The 11,470-nt window shown below is 41.8% G+C and overlaps 1 protein-coding gene and 1 long non-coding RNA gene across 2 annotated transcripts; both read left to right on the forward strand.

Moving 5' to 3' along the window:
- LOC102213528 (uncharacterized) lies at window positions 1-740 on the forward strand. Its single transcript, XR_312181.1, has 3 exons — window positions 1-88; window positions 168-356; window positions 705-740. It is a non-coding gene; the product is annotated as an uncharacterized LOC102213528 (long non-coding RNA).
- A 2,181-nt stretch (window positions 741-2,921) lies between these two features.
- Window positions 2,922-7,769, forward strand: atf4a (activating transcription factor 4a). The gene is made up of 4 exons (XM_005749809.1): window positions 2,922-3,128; window positions 4,390-4,551; window positions 4,807-5,115; window positions 6,063-7,769. The coding sequence occupies exons 2-4, from the start codon at window positions 4,503-4,505 to the stop codon at window positions 7,022-7,024; spliced, it is 1,320 nt and encodes a 439-aa protein (XP_005749866.1). The 5' UTR covers window positions 2,922-3,128; window positions 4,390-4,502; the 3' UTR covers window positions 7,025-7,769.
- The last annotated feature ends 3,701 nt before the right edge of the window (window positions 7,770-11,470 follow it).

The raw sequence follows: 11,470 nt of genomic DNA on the forward strand, positions 1-11,470 counted from the left end.
TTCTTACATCTCGACGACATCTGGGTGTCAAGGCGGGCTAAAAGAAAAAATAGACGAGCTTGGCTCCATCGCTGACAACTTGAATAAGGTAAGAAGGTGTGGATATATTTATTGATATATGTACATCTGTGTCCATAGGTTCCCTTTTTAATCATTTTCTTTTTCAGGTTTCAAAGGGGACAAAAATCGCTGGCATCACAGGAGGCGCTACAACTGTAGCAGGAGGTGTGGCAGCAGCTGCTGGGGTGATCCTGTCCCCGTTCACGCTGGGAGCCTCGCTGGCACTAACTGCTGTCGGGGTCGGCGTGGCTGCAGCCGGCGGTGTTACTGGTGCATCAGCAGCCATCGCAAATAAGGTGACGGTCTTTAAGGCACTGGCTTGATTAAATTCTGCTGTTAAAAACAATCACAGCTTTTCTTTATCACTTTCACACTCCAGTGATGCATCTGAGTTTTTGGGCTTCAGTGTCTTGGCCGAGAACACTTCTCCCCACTGTCTAAGTGTTTGCTGTCATAGGGGACCGTTGGAGGTCCAGGACTTCAATCTAAAATGCTGAATGTCTTCTTTTACAATATAAAGTCTCTCAAGATCAAAAGCCCTGTTTTTATGTTATCACAATAAATAAAGGGAACTAACTGGAAACTACCCACACTAGTTATCTGAATTTCTGGTATTGAACTAATTGTGAAGCATGTTTTTCCAGGTGAAATGCAACCAGGACCAGAAGAAAATTGACAAGATCTTTACTGACTACGAGTCTCTCAGTAAGTGCATTCAGGAGAAATTGTTTTATGTTAATGAGGGCATAGAGCAGCTGAGGCAGCATGGTGTGTTCACGCTTGAGAACACAAAGGTGAAGTCAGAGAGGGCCTCCAAGGTGCTGGGGTTCTGTGGTCAAGGAGGTGCATGTGCCACGGCCTTGGAGGCAAACTCTAAGGCGTCTGGGATGATAGAAGGCTTCGCCCTCGGCATGGATATGTACTTCACCAAAGGAAAAGATGGAACCAAGGTGAAGAAGGGCTTTGAGTCAAAGTTGGCAAAGAAACTCCGCTCCTTGATGGTGGATCTCCAGAAAGGACTGGATGAGTTCATCAAAATCAAAGAACTGTTTGAAAAGTATTGTTAGGAGGGTATTTTTCTCCACTTGAATATCTTTTGTTTTGGGGTTGTCTTTTAATGTTAATTTTCAGTTTTTACAAAAGTTTATTGATCGGTGTATATATATTACTTCTTTGGCAACAGGTTTGAAAACAGAACAAAGCTTTTGGTGCAACTTTAGGAATTGGAACTTCAAGCAGTTTCTTTTAAATGGCATGTGGTTATTAATGCTGTATAAAACTGAGATTGTGTTAACCTCCCTTACTTTAGCTGTTTTTTCTTTCAAGATAATCTAACAGCTTAAGCTACGTGTTAAACTGAATCCAATGACATTTTTAAAATAAGACTAATAAATAAAGACTGACGCCATCCACCAGGGGGCAGAGTAGTCCTTCTTTTAAAACATTTCAGCTGATGCTGAGTACACATTTTGAAAATACGTAAACTTTTGACATTCCTAGCTTGACTTTATATGTGGTATAGTTTTACGTATAACATTTAAAAACAATTTACACACAAATGTGAGTGGTTGTTAACTGAAAGCTTAAAATGAAACATTTTGAATGTTCTCCATAAACCTACTCAGGTACCAGACCGGACTGTGGGTCATACAGACCGTATTACAATTACAGAAATGTAGTCAAACTATATCTCAGTGAGATTAAAACGACTACAAAAAACATAGCAAGAGAAACTGGTTTTGGAGAAGCACAAACCAGACCCAGGTGTACTTTCAGAGTCACTGTCCTGCAGCTTGAATCTTTCAGTACTGTCTGCAGAACAAGTTTGATGTTTCCACCCCTATTTCAACTTTGGATGGAGTTTTATTTTTATTTTTATTTTTTATCTATGTTTCCTTTATTGTCATTACTTGCTTATTACACTATGACTGGCTCTAACAAGTGTATCTACAAACAACGCTGAAGATTTCATTCAGATGCCAATTTTGGGTTTTAGGGGGCTGCTCTAATATTTGGCTTCAGCACCATCTTTATCTTCGGTTTGAAAAAAGGAACAGTGCACTTGAGTGACAATCAGCCTTTTATTTACCTCGCTGACTACTTTGACAGTCATTAAATGACTTCCCCATCTAAAATAATATCTTCCCTTTACAAAACCATCCCAACCACATGAAACCTTCATGTAGGGTGAAAAAAATAATTACAAAACCATCCCAACCACATGAAACCTTCATGTACGGTGAAAAAAATAATTATGATGCAATGTATGAAGTGAGACTCCTCGCTCTGCAGTCTGCACAGTCTTGTTCAGTCCAAATAATAGTTACCAGGCTTGTTTGACCAGAGGCTGCTCAAAATGACAAGGGTGTGACCCTACATGTGTTAGACATAAGCAGTGAATCATGTCCGTCTGTATGTGAATAAAATCTAAAATGGGACACGTTGTGATCTAAATTAACTGTCGGCCAGTTAAAACAATAAACATCTTCGCTCCAGTACAATGAATATTATTGCAAAAATGCGATTTGGATGGGGTTTTTTTTACAAACAGTAAAACAGCTAAAGGCCCATAAAATACTCAATACTCAATGTTTACATCCTGGATTTGACCTATATTTTACGTCACAGCAGCCTGTGGATCTACTTTGTCCGTTGTAAAAGCTATGATTCATCCAACCAGTTATAAACATGAGTCAGGCGGAGGGATCGCACTCACAAAAAAGGCTCGTTTGTTTAACTTAACCAGCATAGTCGAGTGGCCACGCTTTTGTTGACGTTATAAATACTGTTGTGAAGACCTCCCACTCGCGCTGCTGGTTTCACAGTGAACAAACGCCCTCGCGCTGGGTGCGGAGTGATATACGCAGTAGTACTTCGTTCCTATATAATCCCCACGCGACGGCTCTACCTGCTCTTCGTTCCTACAGTTCCTAAAGTAAACACACTTTGCGCATAGTAGCTTTAGCGGGCCAAAATGGCAGTGTAGAGGCGTGCGGCAGCTAATCTTGCAGCGGCAACAAACCGGCAGTGCAACGGCTAAGTGCACTGGCTTTTTCTGGCAAAATGGCGTAAGTAATTTTTTTTTATGTTTGCAGTCTTCTAAAGAGAAAAAAATATAGCCACTTCCTGTAGTAACTAACCTGTCAACTAGAATGTGTTACTGGCTATTAAACTTGTTGATCAAGGCTATTTGTTTTTGTAAAAAAAAAAAAACTTTAAGTGTGTTGATTCCTAGTTCCTTGTTTGGAGCTAAGGTATCAAATTACAGTATACCAGCTGAAGTAGACCGAGCCGGCCCCTTACGTTGTGAAACATGCTAACGAGCCGTCGTTTGGGCACGGGAAACATTTCAGACGTCTCATTTGAAGTTGTAATTTTTTTCCATGGCTGCGACACTGTTGTCAGTGTGATACTATAAACATTTTTAGTGTTTTGTATACGTTTCATATTGGCAACGTGGCGTCCAAAATGGCGCGCGCTGTGCTCGTTCCCCGCCTCGCGCAGATGGCTCTGTTGTGAAAATGGCGGTTTGCCCTCCCACATCTCCGCCGTGACTCATAGGCGTGGGTGGAGTTACCAGCCAATGCATGACCAAATTAGGCAAAGTTATCCCCCGGTGTAGGGCGGAGTTTCCCATCAATACAGCTTTGACGCTTAACCGGAACGGATTAGCCAAAATTAGATACAACCCCCCCCTCCCCCATAACGGGGATGTCAACTCCTCTAATGACCCTAGTACAGGGGTGTCAAACTCAAATTCACAGTGGGCCAAAATTCAAAACTGGAACAAGGTCGCGGGCTAACATTAATATTTATTGGAAAAAAAATCTTCCTCCAGATTTAAGAATGAATCTCTTCGTATGGACTCAAACAAGTTTTGCTGAAAAACTGAATATGGAACAAGCAAAGCTTAATACTAAACAATATATATATTAGCTGTATAATACCAGTAGGCCAGCTCTAATAATAATTTGGTATGGCTTCGCGGGCCAAATGTAATTAGGCTGCGGGCCAAATTTGGCCCAGAGTTTGACAGCTATGCCCTAGTACATACCACCAAAGAAGCCTACATTGTCTGTACAATGTTGTCAGTCAACAATATGCTTGTTTCAGGAAGTACACCTGCTCTGGGGAAACTTTGCATTTACAAATAAACTTGGCCCTGCCGAACATTGAATTTTCATAAAGTTTGAATATATCGTTTCACAACTTCCTGCAATAAAATGTGTCACTTCATTTTAGTTTCCATGAGAATCAAGACTTACATTTGCGTATATTCCTTATTTTTCCTCCCATTAACATGATTTCTGTTTTCTCCCCTCCAACCAGGTCTCTCCCGGCAACCACCTTCAGCTTTGCTGCCGCCGACAGCATACCTGGACCTCTCGACTCACCTTTGTTCTTGTACACCTTTTCACGGCTACCACTGACCAGCAGCAGCCATGACCCTCTCCCAGCTAGCCCTGGAGGACGTGGAGGCCCTGTACTTAGGTGTGTGTTGTGATGATACATATTGCCAGAGCACTAGTACAAACACTGCTGAATGTGCTGCTTTGTTTGCATAACATTTGGTAATAATAATACCATTCCCAACAATTCTAAAGCCAATGAAGTACAGTTCCATATGGTCAGCATGGAATTATCTGTAGATGGGTTAGATGTTTTAGTGAGTTATTGAATGAATGACAGATTGTATGTATTGGATGCCCAAAATTAGAAATTGACGCGCTGATCTTTTGTTCTCAGGGCCCTCCTTTCTGATGGCTGACCCCATGGGGCCCCTTCTGGACCAAGATGAAGAAGAAGCTCTTTCTCCCTCCTCCCTAGAGGGGAAGGCGCCAGCTTCGCCCTCCCTTTCTTTGTCCACTTATCCATCCTCCTCGTCCCCTTATCAGACTATGTCTTTCTCCCCGCTGTCTTTGTCCTCCCCATCTCCCTCTCCCACCCATTGTTCCTCGTTCCTGGGAACCAAGGCCGGAGCGGACTCGCTGTCCCTCTCTTGGCTGGGTGCCGGCGACCTGCTCGACGCCCATGTTGGAGCAGATGATGGCAAAGGTGAGCGTGCTTTAAAATACATGTTTAATGAGCAGGGGCAAGTCCTAAATTTTAAAAATTATTTTTCAAAAGGAAATAATTTGACTACTTGTTGAGCTGATTAGAAACCAAATAAAAGAAATGATGGGAGATTACTAATTGGAGTATGTTTAGGACCAAACTACATCTTCCACTCTCATTAGACTGAAGTTGGGAGTATTTCTTGTGCTGTGAGTATTTCAGAGGAGAGGCCCGCTGGCAGTTAAGTATTTGAGGTTTGCTTGCAGGCTGAGACCTGACGTTAAGACCGTGGGTGAGAAACCTCGATGTTTGTAGGGCAACAAACATTTATTGGTTTGTGAGTGGCGGGTGTGGCTCACAGTTGTGCTGTAATGACCGGCTCTATCTAGTTTTGTTAGACGTCATTGTGAAATGACACATTTAGCCCTTTGTTCTTCCTGACATCAGTTAAAGGTGTAAAAGTCCTTGTTTTATGGATTTAGTCTCACTTGAGTATTTCTGAGACGAGGGAGAGATCAAATTTACGCCTGAGGTCATGTGTTGAATACGGTTGGATCACAACATTTCAAGAATTTGATGTATAAAAAATAAACACTGTATGTTTTGTTGATGCTTGCAGCCAGCAGCTCTCATAATATTTTGGGATATTGTATCTTGGGTCAATATTTTAAACGGCAGCTTTCACCGTGTAACCACATCAGTAATTTACATCCGCCCATTGTTTTTTCTGTCATATGTAGTAACGTGACTATAACCCACATAGTGTTGATATTGTCATACGGCTTTTTTATAGGTTGTAAAAATTGATCCAGTACAATTCACAACCCTGGTATTTAACAAATAAGTAGCTTTATGGAGTATGGCATGGAAATGATTCACTGTAAGATTAATGATCCAAATCTCTGAACTGTTTATTGCGAGTATTAATGAATAATATTTGTCAGCAGATGATGCTTTTGCCGGCATGGACTGGATGTCAGAGAAAATCGACCTGAGTGAATTTGACCTGGAGTCTTTCATTGGATCCTGCTCCTCTGATGAGTCTCCCAGCTCCCCTGAAGATCTCCTGGCTTCCCTGGACTCCTCCATGGATTTGGATCTAGATCCCTTTAACACAAACATCCCCGTCCCACACAGCAGCCTTGAGCTGAGTTTGCCTCTGCCCGACATTCCCAGTCCCCCTCTGGAGCTCCCTCTCCCTGTGGCAGCTGAGGCCAAGAAGATGGATGTTGCTCCTGCTCATGAGGTTAAATCTGAACCTCCATCTCCCCCATCTCCAGTCTACACATTGGAGCTGGGAAGCGAAGTAGATGTCCTAGATGCTGACAAGCAGACCACATCCCTCACAATCATCCCAGACCCCAGTGGAAGCGTTCAGTCGACCCCCATTGTTCTCTCCATCCCCACCTCTGGTCACTTTGTGGTGGTTCTCTCAAACAAAGAAGAGCCCTCCCTCGTATCTCTCCCCGATCAAGCTGTTAAAACCTCTCCACCAAGCGAATGCGACAGTGACTCTGGCTTTGAGTCAGCCATTGGTTCTCCGGTGCGCCTTCCTTCTCCTCTTCCTACCCCGCCCCCTGCAGCTGGTTCCTCTAGGACCAAACCCTACTCCAAATCTGAAGCTTCCACCTCTCCCAAGACCTCAAAGGTCAAATCAGTGTCTGGTGCTCCCAGAGGGGTGGAGAAGAAGCTCAAGAAAATGGAACAGAACAAGACAGCAGCCACACGTTATCGGCAGAAGAAAAGGGTTGAACAGGAGGAGCTGCACAAAGAGTGCGACGAGCTGGAGAAGAAGAACCACGAGCTGGCGGAAAAAGCAGAGTCCATCAGCCGAGAGATCCAGTACCTCAAGGACCTGATGGAAGAGGTTCGAAAGCACCGCCGTGTAAAGACCAACTCAGTGGCTTAAAAAGAAAGTAGTGAGAGAGTGGTGTTCCTGCTTCAGTGATCACATGCTTAAAGGGAATCCAAACTAGTAATTGAAGAAAATTGTAAAAGAGCTGCGCGTGAAACCTGCCACTGGGTGGAAAAGAATGAATAGCCAGATAAAAAGTCAAACTCGTATAGAAGTTATAGTAGTGTAGATTAGGGGGCTGGGAGTTTGTGAGGTGAAGCATCTGTACATGCTTGTCTCTCAGTCCCCTGTCTTATTCCTGGTACAAAAAACAGGGTGTAAGTTTGTCTTTGTAGACTAGGCATGCAAAGCACGAGTCACCGTAGCTCCTGGTATTGTTGTAGACCTGTAACTCATTGACTGAGATCCCCTTGCTCCAGCACCACTTCATCACCAGACGTCGAATGGGCTTAAATACATTTAGTCAGAAAAATTAAACACCACTTCTACCCCGTTCCTACTACCTTCTAACCCCATGCAACCCTATTTTGACCTTCTTCTTAACATCTTGACTTCCAGTAAGGGGCCTCAGCCTACTTATGAATCCGTGATATTACACTCGACTCACTTTTATGTATATATTTTCTCATTTGCTTGCAGATTGTGGGTATTTTTCCCCTTTTTTTTTTTTTTTTTTTTATTATTATTTAATGCTGGATAAAATCTTATCACATCTTTGGTAGCTCTGTCTCCTAGCACTGGTGTTTGGCTTGTAAAAAATGCTTTGCTGGGTTTTTTTTCTATTAAATATCTATCAGTACTCCAGTGATGATCTGTGTCTTTTTTTAAATTTTATTTAGAGTACATTTGATAGTTAAGTCTGTCAGGCTTTTCTGGAAAATTGATACGACAGACTGTAAAACACACATTGGGTAGATAAAAACGAGATTTTTAAGATGAACCAGTTTCAGTGACAAAAATAAAATCTTAACACAGATCCTTTGATATATTTATGTTTATAAAAATGCTGAGTCATTTGCAGAAGGCAATGAGAAGATGAAAAATTAGTCGTGTAAGGATCGATTACTAAGCCAGAGACTAGGACTTGAACTTATAACTCAAGGTTATGAAAGTGAATGTTGTTATTAATAAAAGTGGTGCCTTGTATTGGGAAAAGTTGTGCACAAATATATATTAAGAAATTTTCCTTTCCGGTTACATTTGTACCTTATCTGGTTTGTATTGCCTTGTCACAGACCTGGGCCCTATTTCAGGAAGCCGGTTTAGAAAACTCAAGAGTTAAAAATGATACACGGGGTTGAGTAACCCCGAACTGTCCAACTCAGAATATTCGGTTTCAGAAAGGCTGATAACAATTAGTTCAACGCGGAGTTGCTTTAACCCCAAATTAAGCGCGCGCACGAGGATACATAAAGCCCTGATTAGTGGAGCACAGATTAAGCGAGTCACCATGGAGACGGAGGGAAAGAAGGCGCGGTCAATGTATTTTACAGCGCTTGAGGCCGAAATTCTGATGGCAGCATATGCCGATAACATGCAAATTTTGCGCAAAAAAGTAACAGCCTCAGCTGCAAAAGAAAGGGAACATGCATGGCAAAACATAGCCGACAGAGTCAATGCGTGAGTGTTAATTTAAACATTGATCTAGGGATTTCCACCCATTTAACACGTTATTTTATTATATTTTATTTTAATTTTTATTTCATACATTTTATTTTGTGATGTGATGTGAGCGCAGGTGCAACCCAACCGGCCCCAAACGTGCCTGGCAGCAAGTAAAAATGAAATATAAAAATATAGTCCAAACAGGTAAGGTGTAATTGTATTATGAGCCATAGTGCTTGGCCTGTTTGTCCCATGTAAATCAATTGCAGTTAGAGGCTACATTAATTTTCTTTCTGTAAGCACTTATTGAAATTATCTGAGCACATTACAAGTAAATATTTGCTTACTCTGTATGCTCAAATGTGACCCGTTATAGCCAACAGAAAAAAAGTGGAGGCCTGAAAAACAGGTGGGGGTCCTCCACCACCACCACTCACAGAGGCTGAGCAGTTGGCTTCCACATTTGTGATAATGTTGGCAGCATCACATATGATCTTCACAGTGCAGAGAACACAAATTAGCATCCATTACTATAATGAAATAATTTGTTCGTTTGAAATGCTACAGGGAACTATGTACCTGCACATTAATGCTGTGGAAAGACTTCCTGTTCACATAGTCTCCTTCATTTACTGAAGGAGCAATGATTGGAATGTGAGTGCCATCTGTACAGCCAATCACGCCTGGGAACCGTGAGAATAAATGTAAAATTTAAGTAGTAGTTCAAATATCACCACATCATGTATTAAGTTTTGTTCATCCTGCTACCTGCAATTTTGTGGCATCCCTCTTTGATAAATCTTGTGGGTCTATGGCCGGGGAACACCACAGACGAGTACAGGAGACGTTTCAGTGCAACTGTAACATTCCTGACTGCCCGACAGACGGTAGCCTTGGAAACGTGCTCAGCGTCACCAATATTATACAGAAAGCTCCCGTTTGCAAAAAACCGAAGTGCAATACAAATAATATGTAATGGACTGAGCGCATGTCCGCGATGTGTCACATGAGCAATATTAGGCCTGAGGATGTTATTCAAATAAATTATAGATTGTGCTGAAAAACGGTAACGTTCACACAGGAAATCATCAGGAAATGATAAAATGTCCAAACGCGCTCTAATCACTCTCTCCCGGCGGAGAGCTCTGCGGAGAATTTGGGCTTCATCTACTGGCTCTTCAAGGAAGGAGCACGCCATGTCTGACACTTCCTACAGTCAGGTTTCCGACAAAGAGGCGGAGAAGGTCAGGGTTAGTTGAAGTAAACCTGCTAGGGAGCAGGTTAGCTTCACGGAGTGTGTCGTCATAGTAACTCACTCAGAATTAATCTAAACTCGCTTTGTGAAACTGAAAACCCAGAGTTTTCGTTAACTCAGGGTATACTTACTCAGAGTTTGCACTAAACCGGCTTTCTGAAACAGGGCCCAGATCTGCTAATGCCTCAAACCTTTGGAATGAAAACAAATCTCTTTCCACAGAGCTGCGTTACAGTAGTATTTACATATTCTCTGTGTTAGTTGGAGTTCCTCTTAATGTTATTGTGTTAAAGAAGTCTGGCTGGTTTACTACTAAGTAGAAATATGTGAAGAAGAGTGAGGGCAACACATTTTATCAGTTGAAGGCCACGATGCATCGTGTTCAACATAAACCCAATGTTTGAGCAGCGGTAAAAATTGCTTTATACAAAGAGTGAGTGTGTGCAACTTTCCCTTGACATAACCTGCTAAATAAGTTTAATCACAAAAACTGAAACTTGTGTCACCATCTCGAGCTGCAAAAGCAGCTTTTCTATCTGGAAATGAGACAAGAACAGAGAAAGAAACAGATGGGCCAAGGTTGTATGGGAAAGTCCTTGTAAGTGTGAAACGAGACAACACTCCCCAGGCTCGCACAGGGTGTCAGAGTGAGAGGGGGGGGGTGTTGCACAGTTTGTTCCAAAAGAGTGTGTGTGTGTTAGAGGCCACATTTGCAAACTTTAATTTGCTCATACCTTGTGTGTTAGGCATGAATTAGTATTTTAACTTACAGTTAAGTCGGTGTAAAGTGTGTGTGGTTTAAAGCCAACTCAGTGTGCCGACTTGTGTTGACCAGCTGTGTAAATTTAGTCTTGTCAGTAAAACCCCTCAGGCGCACACACAGACGCACACATGCAAACTCCTCCTTAACAGATTCCTCAGTAGCAAGGCCTTGCCCTCCAGCGAAGATAGCGATAAGAAGAGTGGCTACGCTGGAAGGAAAGACAAGAAAAGAGATGAGGAAAAAGGTCTGCTTTGGTATTATGTGGACCCTGCAGTCCTTGTTAAGGATTTGCTCTCTGATGTGTTTAATTGTTACAGTTAGGCTTTTACCTGAAAACTTTCAAAGGGCCTTTATGTCGCTGTTGTAGGCTGTTATAGAGTCATTCTTAAAACATCTATCAGTGCTTCCCACTGAGTCGCTCAGAATCAGCTGCTTTTCTGTCTACAGTAACCTTTGCATATTTAATGAAGTTAGGCAAACCTGTACCATCAGAGTATGAATAGTTTTCTAGTTACATTTTATTTTTATTTATGAGACAAATAATAAACTGAATTCACATTTTTATGCCCAAATTTGAGCCCACACACTGGCATTGGTAAATAAGTGTCACTTATCAAAACATAACAATAATGTGTTTTCCCTGTTCGTTGTGTCTCTTAGCTTAATGGTAAATTTCGAAATGAACGGTGGACAACAATAATTAAATTTTAGCATTAAAATATCATTTCACTTAAAGAGCTTCTGCATGCAGGTGGATTAACTAGTACAGAAACAAAGCAGTGTATTTAAAACTTAAAAACTAGAACCAAATCAATTTGACAACTCAAATCTAAGCATCACAATCCACAACCAAGTTGTTGTTTTTATCACTTGTGGA

This window comes from Pundamilia nyererei, unplaced genomic scaffold (genome assembly GCF_000239375.1).
Source record: "Pundamilia nyererei isolate P.nyererei 1_Seehausen unplaced genomic scaffold, PunNye1.0 scaffold00255, whole genome shotgun sequence".
Taxonomy (NCBI): Eukaryota; Metazoa; Chordata; class Actinopteri; order Cichliformes; family Cichlidae; genus Pundamilia; species Pundamilia nyererei.